The sequence below is a fragment of the Chionomys nivalis genome, chromosome 21 (assembly GCF_950005125.1).
Source record: "Chionomys nivalis chromosome 21, mChiNiv1.1, whole genome shotgun sequence".
Classification (NCBI taxonomy): Eukaryota; Metazoa; Chordata; class Mammalia; order Rodentia; family Cricetidae; genus Chionomys; species Chionomys nivalis.
In genome coordinates, this window is record NC_080106.1 from 37,986,366 (window position 1) to 38,007,264 (window position 20,899).

Below are 20,899 nucleotides of genomic sequence, written 5' to 3' on the forward strand. Positions count from 1 at the left end.
CTGCAGATGGCCCTGTAAGATGTGCGCCTATGTTTGGAATTTAGGGGCAGCTTCCCCTGCGGTGTCCAGAGTTCGATCCTCAAGGAGCACTGAGCAAGAATGGCAGTGCCTAGGGCAGGAACCTTTCCCGCCTTCCACAGAGCATGGGCTTGGAAGAAAGAGCGGTTTACATTACCCCCTTCTCTTTCCTTTGCAGGGGTTCCCCAGCTACTCTGAGCAGATAGAGTAAAAGCCAAAGGGGCCCTGCTTCACCAGGAGGAACCCAGACCTTTGCATTCCCAAGGAAGCAGATAGGAGGTAAAACACCATCCGCAAATGACCTCTTTCTGGTCCAAAGTCACTAGGCTGGTGAGAAGCAAGGCCCAGCGTCACTAGGTATTCCCTGAGACCCTAGGGATGGGATGGGAGCTCAGCAAGGGTGAAGACAGTTAAGGGGGGGGGGGGGACGGGACGGGGACGGGATACTACTGGCCTTTTTTGTAGTTCTGCAATTTTCCTTAAAACAACATTTTTCTGGAAGGAGTTAAAAATGAAACAAGCTTCAGAGGAATCCAGCCGCTGCTGTGGGACGAGGTCGAGTTCCCTCCGCACCGTGACTGCGGCTGAGCTTGGAGACCACAGCCGCGCGCCGGTGGGGGGCAGGGATGAACGTCAAGAGGAAAACGTGTGTGACTGCGGAGCGAGGGAAGGGTCCCGAGAACTTTGTAATCTGCTCCACGACCCTTCTCCTTGAAGATTAGTTCCAAACGGTCCATCGCCGCCCCCTCCTCCATTCTGTTACTGCCACCTCCGACCTCGGAGTTTCCCGCAGTTCCCTGAGGGTGGAAAAAGGGCAGCGACACGGGTCTCCTAATCACCCCTCCACGCCAGTGAGGAACCCCTCCTTCAGTCCAACACACTCCTTCACTATCATTCTCTTTTGTCTGGCCCTCTCCCTCCAGGCTCTCGGCTGGGCGCAGTCCGCAGTCTCAGCACCCTAGAGAGTCTGAGCGCACAAGTTGGGGGCTGGTCCCTTCCCCCTCCACCTAGGAAAGGCAGCCCGCGGCGGGGGCACCCCGAGCCGAGGCCAATCGCCCCCTCCCCCAGCGTGTGCCATCTGCCGCCTGTCAACCTCTCTCCATGGGCCTCGATCCCAGGCGCCGGCGGGGGTGTGTGGGGGGGAGCGGCGGGTTCAGCCCCTCCTTCTTGGCGCCTTCCCAGGCGCCTCTCGGCCTCTGCCCTGGCCCTTGGCACCCCTTCTCTGTCTAACGCTGGACATCCCTGGGCTGTGGGCGGCGGCTTTCAGTCCCTGCGGGAAGCCGGGGATGGTGTGCACTCCAAGGCCGGAGTTCCGGAGGAAGGGAGGGGAGATGGTCAAGGATGGCAGCCCTAACCCCGAAATAGGGGTGCCCCTCTGGACCCAGGTTCTAGACAGAGAGGTGTCTCTGGCCTGACTCTATCCCCTCCAGGGAGCCTAGCCTCTGTCTCACGCTGCAGGAGCGTTTGCCTCGGCGACGCAGAGCGCGGTCACCCGACTCATCCTCGGGAGATGGCCCTAGGTGCGCGCACACCGGCTTGGTTGCCTCAGGCCTTTCTCTGCAGCCGCCGGCCCGCGCTCCCAAGCCGCAGGGTTGCGGGGGTGGCATCTACCTCGGCAATCAGCCCAGCACGAGCTTGGCGAAAAAGGCCCCGCAGGACCGCGAAGCAAGCCAAGGGGGGCGCGGGCCCGGCTGGCTCTCAGTCCCGGGAACGGCGGGGCGCGGGCACCCTGCTTGGGGCGGGCGCCGCTGCTGGCCTGGGCCGGGCTCTGCTCTCCGCGGGCAGCGGGTTTTTTTCCGTGAAAGGTTGCCCTGGGTAACTCGTCTCCGAGGGGACACAGCCCTCCCCTCTCCAAGTGGCAATTTATCGATCGGCGAGATTGATAACCCCCAGCGCCGCGCCGCTCACCCGCTCAGCTCTCCCTGCTGCGGGGCGCGCCGGCCTAAGGTGGCGCCACTTGCTGGGAGGGGGCGGTGTCCAGACCCCTCCTCAGCCATGACCTGGCTTCTACAGCTGGTGGGAGAAGCCCCAAAAGGCAGTTTAGGGGAACCGCCTCCGGATGAGTGCTCCCAGGGCCCGTTGCGAGTCCTAGCCTGGACAGCAAGAGCCGCAGGAACGCGAGGCGCCCCCTTGTGGTTGGGGCAAAACTTCGTGGAATGTAGGAGCTGTTCTTTCCCCCTCTAGGCGGAGGGAAGGGGTGAAATAAATATACAAGGTGTGCGGTGTATATGTTGTTTGGTTAGTTTGCACCGGGCTCGAGAGTTATACGGATGGAAGTGTAGGTTAGCTCAGCTGTGGAAAATTCTCTTTGGTGTGGGGCAGAGGTGGTTTTGGAATATCGAACTAGCGAAAAAAACCTAGGTTCTGGGGTAATTCTTGTGCGTGGATCCTAAGTCTCGGGGGCTGCAATGCTGAGGCATCTCATCTCAGTATGCTCCCCCATTTTCTCACTTTTTCAGTTTTTGATGCTAAAGGTACCCGGGCGAGCCTGTCAGCCCGCGTGGGCCTGTTATCTATTCTCTTCTTCCGCCCAGCGCCATCAGTGCCCGAGCCCGGGCCCCGCTTTTCGGTGCGGTGCCCGCGTCCGCGCCGTGCCTGCCGCCACCGCCGCGGTCCGGGTTTTGCGGGCGGCCGGAGCTGTATTTCCAGCGCTGTCCATCGCTCGGTGCTGTTGGCCCTCTCTCCGTCTGATCCGAGCCGGAGCAGTGCGGGGCGCCCCACGGGATCAGAGCGCTCCCCCGCCGGGACTCCGCTCCTCACATCCTCCTGCTGGGACCCGGCTACATTTCCAGCCAAGCCTGGCTTTATTATGTGTCTCTGCAGTGCAGCCCCAGCAGCCGGATCGGGAGGAGGAGAGCCAGCGACCACAAAGAAGACAGGAGCGCGAGGGAGGCTGGCGGGCGGGCCGGCGCCGGCTGGAGCGCGGAGGAGCCGGGGCGCAGCCGCCGCCGCCGCTGCCCGGGAGGACGGGAGCCCGGCCGCCGTCGCCTCCTGCTCTTCCTCCTCCTCCTCCTCCGCCACCGCGGCCGCCGCCTCCTCCCCCCTCTCCCAGCCCCTGGTCCATGGAGGCAGCTAGCGGGGCCCGCGACTTGGCACCGGCCTGGGGATCGGCTGCGCGTCGCGCGCCTAGCACCGCAGCCCGAGGGCAGGCAGCGGCGGCCCGGCGCACCGGCTGAGCAATGCCCGTGGCACGGGCGCCCCTGCCCGCCTCCGCCTGAGCGCCCCCACGCGCCCCTTACTCCTCCGGGGAGCCGGCATCAGACCTAGCCGAGAGCCAGAGAAGGGGGCGTGAGCTGGGGACCCCCAGCCGCGGCTTACAAGCCACTGAGGCCGTTTCGAGCCCCCCTTCCAAGTAGGCTGAGTTGAGGGACCCCCCCCATCCATCATAATCTCCAAACCAGGCATTTGGGCATTTTTGAACCATTAATATTTATTATTATTTTTTTTGTGTGTGTGCGTGTGCGGCAGAGGATAATTTGAAGGTTTTTTTTTATTCTATTTTTTTTTTCGGGGGGTACTAAGCTCCTGTGCTCCGGACCGCCTCCGGTCTCCTCGCCCCCTGAGACCCTCCCGGCTCCAGCCCGTTCCCCCTCCTCAGATGGGTTCATTGTGAGCTCCGCACCGGGCTGTGTGGCCGGACGCCTGCAAACTTTGCACAAAAATCCGGCAAGGGGCGGAGGAGAAGGAGGAGGAGGGTGAGGGTGGCGGTGGTGTGGGGGAGAGAGGGAGGGGGCCGCAGGGGCCGGGGGCCGGCGGGGGGTGGGGAGGAGGAGGAGGGGGGCGGCTTTTTTTTTTTTTTTTTTTTTTTTTTTGCATAACTCGGCTCGGCCGAGTGGCCTCCGGACTCCCCGCGCCGCTGGGACCGCCGCTGGGACCCGGAGCCCCCGGCTGCCGCATTGCAACAGGCAGGGCCCCGGAGCGGCCCCTGGGCCTCCCCCCGCCCTCGAGCGGCCTGGGCCGGCCAGGGCTGCCCCCCCCAGGGAGGCTGCCCGGGACCTGTGGTCCGTTCCTTACGGCCGCCGACCCGGCTGCAAAAAACAAAGTTTCCGAGAGGCAGGCGGAGGAGAAGGGGGAGAAGGGCTGCCCGGAGCGGCAGGGGGCGGCGCGGGGAGCCGGCCGCGGACGGCGACGGAGCGCCCGGAGCCCCGGACATGTCCAGGCGGAAGCAGGCGAAGCCGCGCTCGGTGAAAGGTGAGCGAGCGAGGCCCGGCGGTGGCGCGAGCTAGCGAGGAGGGAGGGAGAGAGCGAGGGAGGAGGGACCGGCGGGCGGGCGGGCGGGCGGCCGGGGACCGCGCGAGCGAGCGCGGAGAGGAGGAGGAGGCGGAGGGAGGCGGAGGCGGAGGCGGAGGCGGAGGCCGCGGGCGGGAGGCGCCGGCGGCGGGGGCAGGACGTACACCCTGCCCGCTGATCAGCTCCCGGCCCGGCGCTCGCTTTTGGGGGGATTCTGACTAGGGGGCTCTGCATAGGGGCTCTCGCGGCTCCTATCGCGCCGGCCCCGGGCCCGCGTGGCCAATCAAGGGGTGCGGGCAGACTTGGCGGGGATTGCGAATCTCGGCGGCAGCATGGGGAAGGAAGAGGCGGCGAGGACGGATGCCCTAGAGGCCGGCAATCCTTCGTTGGCCCCGGGTCTCGCTCGCGTTCTCCGGTGTCCTTTTGGTCACACAGGGACGCGGAGAAAGAGCAAGCCCGGCGCCCCCTCCCCGCCCCGGGCCCAGGCCGAGCTCCTGGCCCGGGCCCCCGCACTTCCTGCCGGCTCCACCGAGGCCAGCTGGGCAGGGAGACTCGCCAGGAGTTCATTGTCTGTGCCGCGCCGGCGGGATGCTGGTCCCCAGGGGAGCGCAGCGACTGCTGTGAGCGCCCCTTGGAGCAGGGCGTCCGGTACCACCCCGGGCAGCCGCGCGGCGGGCACCCTGACTGCCTTCCGTACCGAGTCCCCAGGGTGCGTACGTTTATGAGGAGCTATAGATAGCCAAGTACACACATCCCTCTTGCGTTCTATTTCCACGGAGAGTCCCAGGTTTGAAGGGACCGCTAGAGAGCAGATGCCTCAGGGAGAGGCTGCTGAGAAGGCCTCCAGGTCCTCCCTGTCTCTTTTCCCCTCCCCGGCTAGCTTCTGCAGGCATGGCCTGCTGCTTTGTATCCATTCCAGCCTCTGCCTGGGCGCATTGGGAGATAGATGGTAGAGAAGCAGGATGTGAGCAACCGTGGAGCCCGAAGTCCTGAGGCTCTTGTCCTGGTCCAACTCCCCTGATGACCTCTGGCCACAGCCCAGCTCTGTTCTGAAAAGTTCATTTCCTGGAGGCCCGCGCGGGAAGGCGTTGGGGCCGGCTCCCTTCCTGCCAGTCTTGCTCCTTGGTTGGAATAGCTGGTGCTGAATCTGCACCACGTGGGTTTTGAGAACCTTGGCTTCTCCTTCCTTCTAAAGCCCCCAGAGAGTCAGGGGCACCTGACCCCACCGAGACCCTCCCTGTCGTCTTAACTCTCAGCACCGGCTCCTTTCTTTCATTTTGAGAGGTGGCTGTAGCTAAGGCATCCCGTCCAGCTTCTCAGTCTCAAGCAGCCTGACTTGCTCCCCAGAACTAGAGGTTCCGGAGAGTTCTGATTGTGGGACAAGGAGGCCAGAAGAGAAGACTCCCAGAAGACGACAGGGAAGAGGAGATTGGAAAGAGCTTTGCAGTTTGAAATAATATTTGATTTCTTTCCTCTTTTCCTCGGCTAACTACTCAGTTCTTGGAGAGGCACTTAAGGCAACCCAGAAGAAAAGTAGGGCTGGGATTGCTGGTGGGGAAGGCAGTTTTCTTTAACTGAGGCAGTTGATTTTGAGTCAAACCTATGTGTAAGAGCAGATTTGTGCGTGAGTGTGTGTGCATGTGCGTGCGCGTGTGTGGATGCAAAGCTTGCCCACATAGGACCCGGTCTGTGTCTTCAAACCTCTTATTTTAGAAGGCAAGCCACAGAAAGCGAAGGTAGGGCAAATCACAGCAAACCAGATGGGTGGGTGTTTCAAAACTGCCCGAACCGAATTCTAAAAACACTCCGTGGATCACAGTGAAAGACGAGGATTGAGCTTCAGCCTTTCATGAAATGAGCCTTGAAATGACTTTTAACGGGTGTCTGTCCCGGAATGGACGTGTTTATTTGTAGCGGACAAAATTCAAACGGGGATGGGCACAGACAGCCAAGTGGCAGGTGGACCAGCCCAGGTGTTTTGAGAAGTTAGGGACATCAGCCACCCGTTACTTTTCCATCCTTGCTGCCCGAGGACCCTTGCCACTCCCCCAACATCCCCCCCCCTCTCTCCAGGGCTCTTTACTGAAAGCAGCTCCAGCCTTTTTCTCTCTCAGTACTTTGCCTCTTGTTACCTTTACTGAGGTGAGTAAGGTGAAGATGTGACCGCTTATCAAGAGAGGAATTAAGAGAGAAGATAATTTGAATAGATAAGAATTACAATAGGTGAAAGATTTATTGCTTGTCAAGAACTGCCCCTTTCTTTCAAGCAGTAGTCCACAGGCAGTGTTGAGTGTGGACTGTTCCACACCAAGGGTTTGAAACACAAGGTCTTCCCCCGTTAAAGATGCTTGAAGGTGTTTCTTAAGGAGCAGCGGTTGCCTTTTCCATTGTATCTTATTCTAAACTCTACTGCTGTGTGTCAGAGCTGATGGAGAGGCATTGTGGGCTTCCCCCAGTCTAGTGGATTCTGCTGTGAAAGTGGCTTGACCATAATTTGTAATTGATCTCGGAAATCTGAGCGCCCATAGCAGGAAGGAAAGACAGAAATGTAACAATTTTGAATGAATGCTCAGAAAGTGAGATTTGAAAGCTGGGGTATTGCCGCTTTGATAATCAAACAGGCCTCAGGGGTCACTTCCCACTCTGGACACAACCTCCCTCTGGAGTGGGGTCACTTGTCCCCTCAGGATGTTTGTCCTTCTTTGGAAAGCTGAGCTCTATAGGGAGTACTCCCAGCAAATGGGAAGGGGGGGGTGCCGAGGTAGGAGGGCAGAGAGTGAGCAGCCTGTTTTTCAAAAGCCTTGTGATTTTGTTAAAAATACAAAACCTCCAAACCACCCAACAAATCCATAAATGTTACAGAAGTCACATTTTCTGACCGATTTTCCTTTTTTTTTTTTTTTTGTATGCCTGTCCTGGTGGTGTGGCAGTTGCAACAATTTGCTCCCTTTGATGATTTTGGCCTCATTCCCTAGGCTGTTGTCATCTCATTCACTGATGTTATTTTGGACGATGATTCCAGGTAGTTTGGTAACGACTGTCAGCGGGTCTCCCGTCATTGGACATTAAGGAGAACTGTCCATCTCCCTTAGGCTCCACGCAACAGCCTCTTCATTCCTGTAGAAAATGAATACATCCCCCCCCAGCCTCAGTTAAAAACTTTTTAATAATTTGTACTATTGTTGATTTTCTCCATTTTAGCAACTATCTTAATTAATATTAATTAGCACTTAGGTGTGCCCATGTACCCCCCCCCCCCAGTCCAAAATGACCACCAGTGACTTCTGTACTTTCCCTTTCTTTGTCTTCTCTTGCCAGCCTGAGCTCCTCAAAAGTCCATCTTATAAATTTTGTGGTCTAGGGACTTGGGAACAGTGTAGTTCACCATTGTGCCTGTTTCCATGGAAATAATTGAGATGTAATAAATAGAGGCGTTCTGAGGTTACAGGTTTCTTGATTCAGCAGAGACCACACACGAGTGCAAATGGTTGAGATTTGTTTGGCTAAATGTACATGATCTTGCAGGAAGGGCACGACGAATCCTTTGTAGATTCCTTAGCTTTCTCTGGGTTCAGGTAGACGACATTTAATCCCAATATTTAATTTCTTCCACACCAATTAGGTTACTGATTCCCAGCTTAGAAGGGCCTTTTTCATTCTAGAAAATATCCTTTATGTCTAGTAATTGCTGTTTAGGTTCTTACACCTGTTTCCTTGAAAAAAGAAAACTTAATAAGCAATAAAATGATAACCATGTGCCTCTGGCAGGAGAATCTTGCTAAATGTTTAACTGTGAGCTGTCTAGTGTGCATTTGCCAGGAAAGGTGCAAAATGCCGGTGACTTTGCAGTCATAAAGCAATTCAGTAGAACCAGCCAGCCCTGGTAGTGCTGTGGCACGTTAGCAGAGGAGGCGGGGGACCACACGAGGAAGAAACTGGAGCACAGCATCTTAGATGAGTGTAGCGTTCCTAGCTGGAGACAGACAGGCTCCAGATCTGGTTCAGTGTAATAGAAAGTTGCAACAATTGCTATATCGGTAGCCAGCTCTTAAGCTGGTGGCTGTGGAATTCTTCCCCTGATGTTGGATTTAATAGTCTGGCAATTAGATGCATTGATTTCTCTTAACTGTTCATTTGGATGTGTAAACGAAAGGAGCCCACCACTGAGGCTGCGGTGCAGACTTGCCGCCTGGCTCTAGAGAAGGTTGCTTTAGGTGGTGGTGGGAGGATGGGCCCTCAAGGCAGCATTAGGATGACATCTCCTCTTCGAATTTGTCATCTTGTAACAAAACGAGGAGCACCTGTTGTTTCAATACTGTACAGATAGAACAAAGGTGTCCACTTTTTTGTCCGAAAAGTGAAAACACCCTTGTATGCCAGAGATGCTTCTGGCAAAACATCTCAGTCTCTGTTACCAGACTCAAGTGCATACTTTGGCTACATTGTCTGTTAGGTGTCAGAGGGGCCAGTCATATCGCCTTGAGTTCTTCTGGTTTGGAGGCCCCTCCCTCCATCACAGCTGTCCAAGCCCTGTGTAAGTGTGCACCCTTTAGGGATCAAGATCACGCTCTTGTGCCCCTTGGAGGGCTGGTGGCTGGGCGGGTTATTTTGGGAAGGATGTATGTATATAATAGACTCTCATGAACATTAGCCCTGCTCTCTTGCTGCCTTTGAACCTGTAGTTTTGTGAGTCATCAACTGCAGTTATGCAGGCATTCAGACTGTGTTGAAGTCATGGAACTGGAGATGGCTAGGTTTCCTTATGTCTTGATCCCTTTGCCAAGGTTGGTGAATAGGTTTAGGAACCTACCTTGTATAGGATCCTGCATGAAGCAAGCCTGGTCCTTGGTACAAAACTATTGCTCTCATGTCTTAAACAGTTGCAATTAGGATTCCTTCAGATGTGTGGGTCTAGTGTACTTGTCGTATAGAGTACCGTGGAGACTTACTTGGGTACCCCATTACTACGGGTAGCTGGCAAAATTCCCATATGAGTTTGCTGGCAAATTTGACAGTTTCGACAAATGCCTATCAGCGTGTAAGGGCATTATGTCCATAGAATCCTTGGAGTAGCTTTGTACCCAAAATGGCCCGACAAAGCCTGTGCTGGTTATATTTTGCATGAAGTTTTTGGCACTGGCTCTTGACGTTGTAAGCCTGCTGTGGGTTCCAGGAAGGGTGAAGTGAATGGGGGAGATGAGGATGGCAACTTCTGATCCGTTGCTTACCTGCCAGGGTCTGGGGCAGCCAACGATTGGGGCTGTTACACTCAGTAAATAAAAACACTTTACCTCCTTTCAAGGCTGCCAATTAGCTGATGGCTGTCTTTAAGGAGAATGGCGCTTTACCTATCTTCTTGTACAAAGGTTTGATTTTTAATGTCTTGTGAAAAGGATTCTCTTTGTCTTGATTGATGTCAGGAATAAAAGCATGATGGTAATATCCCTCTGAAAGCTATTGTATTGTCAGCCCTGGCTGACAGCGGGAGGGCCTCCCAGCGTTATAGATTAGTGCTGTGAAAACACTGACATTTTCTTTGTTACACTGCTGTTGTTCTACTTGCAAAGTCAATTACACAATGTCAGCTCAGTTACGGAGTTGACTCTGGAAGTAGCAATGTTTCTCATTCTCTTCTTAAAGATATAATTTTCCTTTGTCGCCGATGTTTTGTTTTCTTTCTTTTTTTTTAACCTGCTTTTCTCCCTGGTTATCTCCCCTCACTTGTGTCCATGCCTCCCAGCCCCAGAATCTTTTTTGCATGCAAGCTAGATTTACACTCCGGTTCGTTTGTGACAAGTAACCGTCAAAGAATGCCACATGGTTATTTTGGAATTCTCATTCATATTTGCGTGACTTCTTATTGATACAGTAACTATAGCAGCCAAGATACACGAAAAGCCTGACAAATGAGATTAACGTGTTGATAATCTCATATCAAGTGGCTTGTTTTCTGGATCTGGGGATCATTGAAGTTGGCAAATTCAGTTTTCTTCCTTTTTCTTTTTGTTCTGAGACTGTAACTGAACTTGGTTCTTGGCCCCATAGGACCCTGGCAAAAAGTTTTATTTAATTATTATTATTCTTTTTTGAGACAGGATCTCTGTACAGAACCCTGTCTGTCCTGAAATTCACTATGTAGACCAGACGGGTCTTGAATTTACAGCGATTCACCTGTTTTTGCCTCTAAAGTGTTGAGATTAAAGGTGTGTGCCCCCACACCTGACGCTAATTTAATTATTATTTTTGTTTTTGTTATTTTTTCGAGACAAGGTTTTTTGTAGCTTTGAAGCCTGTCCTGGAACTCCCTCTGTAGATCTGGCTGGCCTCGAACTCACAGAGGTCCACCTGTCTCTGCCTCCCAAGTGCTGGGATTAAAGGTGTGTGCCACCACCGCACAACTTAAAAATTTTTTAAAGACAGGATCTTACTGTGTAGCCCAGGTTGGCTTCCTTCTGGTTTATATGGCCGTCTTGGTACTGAGATGATAGGTTTCTGGCACCACTCACTCCTAGCTCACACTTTTCTCGTAGCATCCGTAAGCATTTGGATGTTGGGGGCTAGAGCGCTTGCTTTTGGGTGACATAGTGTCAGGGTAGAGGGGGCCTTAGTAGGAGAATCATGCACGGTGCCCCAGTTCCACATCACATTTGAGGTGGTCTCAGGAGGTGGTTCCAGCCTTTTCTGGACACAGGAGGACTTGGCATCAACATCTTATTTCTGAGAAGGAGGAAAAGTGTGGTGTGGCTTTCCAGGGGGTTCTCCCACTTTACCGTCCCTGTCTTTTCCTCAGTTCTGTCACCTCGTCGTGGAAGAGGCAGGCACCTGCCTGCGGAGGGTGATGGAAGCGTGGCCTTACTGTTGCTTGACGGAGCATCACTTGTGAGAAGCTGCCACTGTCCTGGACTCCAGATGACAGGGACCCATCAGAAAAGTCTCTCCTAGGACAGTAATTGTGGCCCCTGAAGTTGTTATTATGAACCACCAGACATGAGCCAGTATTCACCAGCAATTTGTCAGGACTAATTTTGTTTTTCTCCAATAATTGAAAATTAATGTCTTGAAGTGAAAGCAGATGTTCATGTCATCTTCTGAATTGGGATATAAAATGGGGCTCTGTGGATGTGCTCACTAATTTAACAGCCACTTTTCTCTCCTAGATAATGGGGGTGCTGGGGCTGATATCACTTAAGGGCCAGGGCCTAGCTGAGAGAGAGGAACGATGTGGGAGGCGCTCCCATGTTCCTCGCGGGTTCATTGTGGAGGGGAGGACTCATAAGTAAAAGGCTTTCCTTGGGTTGTGGAACTTCTAGGTTTATTGTTCTGGAAGTTCCTTCCTGCAAGACAGTTTGAGGCATTGTGTGGGGAACCAAGAGATGCTGCGGCCCGGGGAAGAGCCTGATTTCCTGCAGATGTGTGTGCTCTACTATTGTGTCAGCAAACCTGCTTAAGATTACAAAGTAGTGGTACATACCTTCCATCTTAGGAGGCAGAGGCAGGAGGATCTCTTTGAGTTCTAGGCCAACCTGGCTCAAATAGCAAGTTCAAGGCAGCTGGGAATCCATAGGAAAACCCTGTAGTTTAGAAGGGACACCGTGCTGGGGCAGGAGCTGCTGACTGGTCTGGTGACCAGTGTTAGGACTGAAGCATTAGCCATTTCCTCAGGGGCACATTGCAGGAGATGGATCCAAGTTAAGCCTGACTAGACCAGGACCCTAACTAGGTAGGCCAAACTCCAGCTACCTGCTAGGACCCAGACAGTACTTGCCCATCATCCAACCCGCTCTCTAGGCTGGCTCACTTGAGAGGAGAAAGGGAGAACATCTCTGTGGAATGGCTGCTTTGGATCTTAGTCTTTGAGAGTCCTGGTGTGGGCACATGGGTGTGAGTGTTGATATAGAGCCATTTGCTGGTCTCCCGTGGTGGTGGTGGGGCACTTTTTCTACCCTTGCCTTTCCTGTAATTGAGATTTGCCCTTTCCTTACTTGGACAGGGTTATGTTGTGCAGTATTGTCATTCCCGCCTTGCTCTGAGGTTTACTTTACTTCTATTGTTGCTCATAATTAAGTAAAACCTACAGCTCCTCTGACTCCTGCTGCACCCGGTTCTGCTTGCCTGAAGGCGAAGTGATTGCTGCCTGGGTTTGGCTGTGACGTGGCCAGACCTTGAGGCAGCCTGGTGGGGTGGTGGCCACAGCCAGCTTAGACCCTTGGTCCAGGTGCCCTGGGACCTTGCAGCTACCGGGATATTTCTGGTTCCTGAACAGGAGACTGAGCTTTGTCCCTAATTCCCAGGGGCTACAGGTTGGAACTTAGGGAGAGGCGAAGCAATCACCAGCTCCAAGGGCTCTCCAGGGAGAGGGTGCAGAAGAAGAGCGGGGTCCCAGAGGAGAGAGATGGAAAGAGGGGTAGGCTGTAGTCACCTGGGGTGGAGGCTGCCGAGTGCTTGCTGTGTCTCTGGGGACCTGTCCATGTTAACCTCACAGGTACTTTGTTGTCCGTTCTGGAGGGATCAGCCACCCTTGCACACACTGGGAAGGTTCAGGCCTTTGCTCTTCAACCGTTGGGTCCCTCAGTTCTGAAGGTCATGGGATGAAAAGCAGCCTTGGGTTGAAGCTCGCCTTTCCATGTTAGTCCCAGCGAACACGGATTGGCACACTTTCACTCCGCCTGCGTGTGTGTGCATTGCGTTTTAACGGTAGAGAGGTCTGGCCCCCCCCCCCCCCAGCCTAGCTGTGGTGGTCTGGTTCTGCTTCCCAGCCCCGCAGTTCGTAGTCCTCAGAGCCAGCCCTTTTGAGAGATGGCAGTATCCACCTTGCCTTATTCAGGCCAGAGACCTCGCTGAGATGTGGACACACACACCCGTGGGCATCTGGGACTCCATAGTCACTTAAACATGATCTTCACTTGGCTGTCCGGGTTGTGGGTCTGAGAACCTATGACTGAGCAAATATGTTGGTTGCTGAAGGAACACATACGAACAGGTCGACGGTGAATGGGTGTGAATAAGTGTGTGGGAAATGTGTGAATGAATTAATCAGCAGGGGCATGGACAAGGGAGAGGGTGGACTGCTGGGGGCACACACTGTCTTATGACCAGAGCTGGACTTGCTGGCATCCATACCTGAGTGAGGCAGGATCCTTCATCCTCCTTACCTCCCAGCCTCTGCTTCTGCTGAGTGAGGGCTGTGAGCCTTCTGCCTGTTGAAGCTGGGGAAGCCGGGAGTGGCTGGTGCCATTTTCTTCCTATTCTCTTTTCTCTGTAGTCACCATTTCTTATTCTGTGCACTTTAGAAATGATAGCTTAGTATGGAATTTTTATAATAATCTTAAGTAAAGCGGAGTGCTTGCTTGAGCACACGCCTCCTACTGCCCACACTGAATTGCCACAGAGCTGAAGGGGCCAGGCTGGAAATGCCTGTTTGGTTTGGGGCTAGCCAGAGCTTTACGCTCCAGTCCTACTGGGGGCCTCCAGGACCCTTCTTGTCTCCAGGGTTTGCCCCAGGAGCAGGGGTTGGAATGAGGGGTGGGGTTGAAGCTAAGAGGTGGGAGGGAGAACATGAACAGTAATGGCATGGTGTCCTGTTAGTTATCTAGAATAGAAAAGAAAGTCAGCCTGGCTTCTATGGTAGGGGTGAGGGAGGTTATAGAGCATGCTCTGAGGCCTTGGGCAGACAATGTCTTGACTGGGGTCTGTTTCCCGCCTAGAGGGGAATGGAATTAGTTGGATTCTTATTTATTTATTTATTTATTGGTTTTTCGAGACAGGGTTTCTCTGTGGTTTTGGAGCCTGTCCTGGAACTAGCTCTTGAAGACCAGGCTGGTCTCGAACTCACAGAGATCTGCCTGCCTCTGCCTCCCAAGTGCTGGGATTAAAGGTGTGCGCCACCACCTCTCGGCTAGTTGGATTCTTATTGTATGAAACCATAGCCTTGTGCGTGCTAGGCCAGTGCTGTACACTCTGAGCTACATTCCCAGCTCTTTGTGTGTGTGTGTGTGTGTGTGTGTGTGATGGTTTTGCGATGTAGCCAGCTAGCTTTGAATTTGAGATCTTCCTGCTTTAGCTTCCAGAGTGCTAGGGTTATAGGTGTTTGCCACTGCCTGCAGCCTAAGTATAGTTTTTAATTCATAAAAGCATAAAAAAGAGGGAAATGGAGGTGATTTTGGCTTTCTAATAAGGTGAACTAGGAAGATAGAGTCAGGTATTTTTTCAAGTTACCCTTTTCTGTGATGGGTTGGTAGGGACGAGTCCAGATGGACTGTTCTAGGGAATTCTGCAGTGGGCAGCTGGTCTTGTCCTGCTTTCCTGCCAGTTTGGAGGTTGAGGAGTGTAAGAGATGAGAGAAGATGGCATAGGACTTGATAGCGGTATAGTATTGTGAGATGCATATGAATCTTAGAGTTTGTGGGGATTCTTGTGCCAGCCATGTGGACACCTTAGGCCCCAGGGGCTTGGCTGAGTGCCACGGAAGCTGGTTCTCTGGGTACCTTTTTCATCGAGGGACGATGAAGGTGGAGACTGACCAGACCATACACGTGTCCATCCAGAGCCATGGCGAGGACGTGTGAGGTCAGCTCTGTACGGTCCCCACCCCATTTGCTCCTCCACGTGACCCTCGTAGCAGCTCCCTGACTTATTTCTGTTCTGGAGACGTGTATGTAAACTGTAGCACTGAAATGCCCCGTCCAAGGTCATTCAGAAGAACTAGGGATTTGAGGACAAATCTTAGCCTGCTCCAGGGCCAGAGCCAGTGACCACTAGCTTTATAATTACCTACCTTCTCCAGGGCTGCAGAAGCCCCTGGCTCTGTAGGATCAGGAGCCCTCTCTGTTTCCTCTTCTTCAATGGAATGCTGCCTTTGGGGCTGGCTGTGCTCACATCTTTAAAACCAAGTAAAAGATTTCTGCGTCTCAGGATAACTTAATTCTCTTTCTTTCCTAGTGACAGCGGTTGTCATCATCTCACTGAGACCTTTTCAGGGGCACGTTTTTACAAGACATCTGTAACATCTGCACAGGCACACAGATCGCATCTTATGCTACCCGACTACACTGTCTCTCGTTTGTTATTTTCACATCGCGGTGGGTTTCTAGTCTTCGTTGCACAATTAGTTTTTTTTCTTTAGGTACCTGAAGTAGTAACATTAGCTGGAACCAGAATTTTTGAAGATAAGGACCCAGACGATTGATGATTGATTGACTTTAAAGCTTCTTGTGACCTGAACGTAGAGCCGGTGCTGAAGACTGTTAGCTTGGAAGTTACTACCACGTTAGCATTGTAGTCTCCACATCAACAGCCAGAAGGAGTTTGCGCACAGTCTGCTGCTGGCGGATGTGTAATCATCTCCAGCGTTCTGCTACAGCGATGCAGGGAGCATCTTCACTTACAGATTTTTGTGCTCTCGTTTGAGCATTTCTTAGTCTAGATCTCTAGAGGTGGGATCGTTAGGTCTAGGAGTATTCACTTGAAAAATTGTGTAGCTGTTTCCAAACTGACTTGCAAATATTGTGCCAGCGTGTCCGTTAACTAGTGTGTGAACAGTGCGTCCACCATTAACTAGTGTGTGACCAGCACGTCCACTGTTAACTAATGTGTGACCAGCGTGTCCACCATTAACTAGCGTGTGACCAGCTTGTCCACCGTTAACTATCATGCGATCAATGCGTCCACCGTTAACTAGTGTGTGACCAGCTTGTCCACTGTTAACTAGTGTGTGACCAGCTCGTCCACCGTTAACTATCGTGTGACAAACGCGTCCACCGTTAACTAGTGTGTGAAGGCTGCTTTCTCCTCATCCTTATCCAAATGGGTTTTCTTTTCTCTCTGTTTTTGTTTTCTTTTTGCCAAGCAGACAGCCACGAACTCACATGTTGTTTTCATGTGCACTTTCTTTATTAGTGAAGTTTCTCGTGTTTATGGCCGCTACTTACAAGTGTGGGCATTGTTTTCTCTCCCTGAGTCCTTTAGTCCCCTGTCCCTCTTTTCTTTTTCCTCTTACATTCATTCTTCCTCATACATCTTGAACATCCTACCTAGGTGAGACTCAGCCTGGTTCAAAGGATGATTCATAGGGGACCAAGAGGAAAGCATGCTGGGAAAGGTCTGAAACCCTGACTGCTGCATTAGACACAGGGCAGCCAAGACAGAGAGAGGCACAGGCCTTGGGCTGCGGTGGGCTAGACAGAGGGAATTCCTTTGACGGGGAATGGGCAGAACCCAGCATTTTATTTGTGCTTTGAGGATGGGATCGCATCCCCAGGAGCAGCTAATGTCTAGAGAATGCTGTATTCAGATGAGCTGTGCTTGTCATAGGCAGGCTGCAGATGTCCTTGAGTCTGGACACTCACTTTGGTTTCTCTGTGTAGCCTTGACTGTTTTGGATCTTGCTTTGTAGACGAGGCTGGCCCTAAACCCAGAGAGCGACCTGCCTCTGACTCCTGAGTGCTGGGATTAGAGGCATGTGCCACCTCTGCCTGGCACAATAATGATTCTTAATAACGAGCCTACGTCTTGACTCCTCAGCCGAGCACCCCCTTCATGAGGATGGTCAGAAGTGCTCCAAGTGCCACAAGTCAGGTGTCCAAGGTTGTGCAGTGACTTTGAGGTGGAATTGTGCCTGGGGGAGAAGCAAGGGCATCCTGGGAACTTGCTGCTGTGCTGACCAAGGCCTGTCTTCTCCATCCTCCCTGCAAATTCTGTCCACTTAATCATGGCCAGGCTCCAGAAATGTTTGTTGAGAGCAGGGCATTGCCACAGAATGGGCTGCATGTGCCTGTGCACACGTATCTGTGTTCCGGAGGGTATGTGCACTTGTGTGTGAATGCCTGTATTTCTCAGCATGTTTCCTCTAGTGTGCCTCTCTATCTTTGTACATGTGTGCGGGAGTCAAGGTGTGCGCATGTATGTACATGCGCAGTGTGTGAGGTAGCCTCAGGTGCCAGCAGCCTGGGGAAGAGTCTGGTCACTGGTGGGCTTTGTGTGTGACTTCCCTGTAGCCATCATTCAGGTGTTCTGGAGCACTTCCTGTGTGCCCAGTGCCGTGCTTGACTGGGTCCTATCCTAAGCACAAAGAATCCTTTTTTTCTGTTTATGAAATCGTCGTTATGAGAGTGGTATAGTGTCTCCTGTGGCCAGATGCGCTTGGCAGCACTGGATTAAGCAGAGCTGTGACTTTCTTAAACCTTTAGAACTTTCTGAGCCTTTAAAAATGTTCATGTGAGAGTCTCCAGGAGAGCCCAGTGGTTTGTGAAGTCCACTTGTCCGCTTGTTGCTGGGTCGTCTCATCCCAGCTTGAGAGTTTCAAGGCTTTTAGGATCCACACACTTGCTGGCTGTTGGCATGCTCATTCATGCATCCCATGTGTTTACTGAGCATGTACTCGGTGCCAGCACTGCCACGGATACTGAGGCTCCAGCAACAGGTGCACATGCAAGTTCCCTGTAGTTGGAGGGAGGGGCTTCTTCAAGTATACCAGTTAATAATACACTTCCCTTTCAGAAAGAAAGGGTGGGGAGAAGCTGTCTGGTCAGGACCATCCTGGAGAGCAGTGTCCCGATGACTGGGGTTTCTGATGGGAGGGGACCAGAAAGGTTTCTCTTCCCCAGGGCTGGGAGAGATTGTGGGAGGTGTCTGGGTGTTCCTGAGCTCCCTCCCCACTCATCGCTAGCAACCCCACTGACTCAGTTCATTTGGGCTTTTCTGGTGGAATCCAGGCCCCAGAGAGACCCCCTGGGTGATGGATCAGCTCAACTAGGGCTGTTGCCAGCTTGGGCTTAGAAGTCTTGCCCCAGGAACCAAAGTGTCATGTCCTCTACTTCATCACAGACACACAGGTCTTTCTCAGTATATCAGCCACGGGAGGACTCAGGCCATGACCCAGCCCGGTTAGAACCGTCCAGCAGAGTGCCTTCTCTGTCTGGTCATTGCATTGTCCCCAGCACCTGGCAGTGGACTCGCATTCCAGACTTATTTGACAGATGGGGAAATGAGGCCAGGAGGCTCCTCAGTCTCCTCAGAGGCCTGGCCCAGAATCCGGCCCTTCTCCAAGCCAGGCTGTGACCCGAGGGTAGTGGTGTTGATGGGGGACGCGCCGTGGGTGGGGGACACCAGAGACTCATAGAACGAGAGGCGGGAGTTGGGCCCTCTGTGGCCTGTCTGTGGACTTGCCTCAGACGTCTGGGTCCAGGGACCTCAGGGCAGGAATGGTAAGACAGTGAGGCAGCGGTTGAAAGGGAAGAAGTCATGGATGGGTAGGGCAAGAAATGGGATGGGGAGGTTGATGGGGAAAAGGAGGGGTGGCGGTGAAGTGTGGGGGGGGGCGTTGGATGAGTGTAGGTGAAACAGGGCCGCTGCTCGGAGACGCTTTCTGCTTCACGACCTGCGAAAGCCTGGCGGCCTTGGGAACGTGGCCCTTTTGGGGTCCCCACCCTCCTGCCCGTGGAGGCGGCCCTGGGACTCCTTTGAGGCGCCGTCCTGGGAACGCGCCGGCTGCCCCCCGCACTGAGGGCTCCATGGCTGCGGCGCAGTAACTCAGGGTCTGGGCTTGGCACAAAGCAGCCGCCGCGGGGGACTGGCTGGGAAGGCGCGGGTTGCGCCGCTCGCGCGACTCCGGGTGGGCCCCGCCACTCAGCCGAACTCGGCGATCTCAGGCCTCAGAGCCTCAGGTCCAGCGGGGGCGGCGTCGCGACCCCAGCAGGGTGCCGGCCGGTGGTGGGTGGTGGGCTGAAGCCCGCGGACCAGATGTGCACCTTAGGGAGCCTTGGGGTCCTGGAGCACGGATTGGCCCCCAGCTTTGGGGCGGGGCTTAAGGAGGTCAGAGGCAGCAGCTTGGGTTGTGCACAGTAACACAATCAGTGCCTTCTATTGCTTGCTTCCTAGGGGCCAGGGCTGCTCTGAGCAGCTCACACCAATTCAAGCTTCACAGACATCTATGGGCAGGTACTGTGATCACTCTGTTTCAGAGAGGGAAGGAAGCTGAAGCACAGGGATGTAAAGTCAATTGCCTAGTATCGGGCAGCTAGGACTAGACCCTGTTTGAAGGCAAGCTTGGAGACCACAGAACTATATTGTGTCTCTGCCTAATGCCAGGAATATATAAAATAGAGACTGAACATGTGGGCATGGGGCTGCTTTATTTCTTTAATTTTCTGGATAGGGTCTCAAAAAATACTTTGAAACATTACAGGTTGGCCTAGAACTTGCGTTATAGCTGAGGGTGATCTTGAATTTCTGGTTCTCTTACCCCTACCCTCCAAATGCTGGGATTACCAACACACTAGTTTATGGTGTGCCAGAGATCCAAGCACTGACTTTGAGCATGCTAGGCAAGCCCTTCCTAATGAACTACATCCTCGGCCTTGAATACATCTGTGCAAGAAATGACAGGCAGAAGACCAGCAGACAGACCAAAGTCACCTAGTTTGCTCAGTCAGCGGACGGCTCGTACTGCCCGAGCTGCAGGGCCATTCAGAGGCACCCTGGACCTGCCTTCAGGGAGCTGACAGTGGACTTTGGAATGAGATAGACAGAGTACACAGTTCTGCCAGTGGCTGCTTCTCACTGGGAACTTATGCTGCTTATCTGACTTCGGGTCCTGGGAGGACATTACAGAGTCGATGATGGGATAGCTGACCTCGGCAGATGGGAGGGAACCACAGAGCAAAGTAGCCAGTCCTCTTTGTCTTTGACCCCAGGGCTGCTTCTCTTTGCTTGGGCCCAGCCCTGCTGTGGATAGAAGAAAAAGTCACTGTCTTCACCCATGAGAATATGGTGGAAGAAAGTCTGTGGGAATGTGGGGTGTGTGTGACTGGAAGAATGGGGACGGGTCTGGATGGCTTTCTTTGAGGCTAGAGCACAGCACATGGAAGAGGTAATACAGAACAGTTTTGGAGACTGCTGGGTATGGGATAGCATTGCTGGGGTAGAATGCTGGTGTGTGCACACAGTACAAAGCATGGCCCGTTCTGGGGAGTCCCCAAGATGGCTGCCTGGGCTTTGATCTTTACATTTGTTTATTTTGTGTGATGTGTATGTGTGGGTGTGCACGTTTGAGCCTATGTGTATAGGTCAGATGACGGCTTGCAGGAGACTGTTCTCTCCTTTCACTACGTAGGTTCCAGGGATTTAACTCAGGTCACCAGACTTGATGTCAGGCTTTCTTAACAGTAAGCCTTCTGGCTATTCCTTGGGCCTTGATTTCACCTATTAATTTATTTTTTTGTTTGTTTTTTTGGGACAGGGTTTCTCTGTGTAACCCTGACTGTCTTAGAACTAGCTCTGTAGACTGAGCTGGGCTTGAACTCACAGAGGTCCGCCTGTTTCTGCCTCTTGAGTGCTGGGATGAAAGGCGTGCACCACCAGTGTTTGGCTGGGCCTTTGATTTTTAAAAGGCCTCTTTTAAAAATTTTTATTTTTCTTTCCTTAATATTGAACCCAAGGATTTATACATGCTAGGCAAGCACTCTACCAAGTTATGGCTCCCACTCTTTATTATCTTTATTTAGTTCTTAAATCTGTTTATTTTCTGTGTCTGGGTGTTTTGTTTGCATGTATGTCTGAGCTCCACATATATGCTTGGTCCTTGTGGAGGTCAGAGGACAGCCTCGGATCCTCTGGAACTGAAGTTACAGGCAATTGTGAGATGCCATGTGGGTGC

General features: G+C 53.0%; 1 protein-coding gene across 2 annotated transcripts in view; it reads left to right on the plus strand.

Annotated features, from left to right (window-relative positions):
- The first annotated feature begins 3,870 nt into the window (after window positions 1-3,870).
- Znf423 (zinc finger protein 423) overlaps window positions 3,871-20,899 on the plus strand; it is a 300,145-nt gene continuing 283,116 nt past the window's right edge. The window contains exon 1 of one of the 2 annotated variants that reach the window (XM_057754120.1): window positions 3,871-4,209. In XM_057754120.1, coding sequence (XP_057610103.1) covers window positions 4,170-4,209 — 40 coding nt within the window. In that variant the 5' untranslated portion in view covers window positions 3,871-4,169. Of the gene's footprint in view, window positions 4,210-19,129; window positions 19,183-20,899 lie in introns of those variants that run through there. The other variant, XM_057754121.1, reaches the window with a different exon arrangement.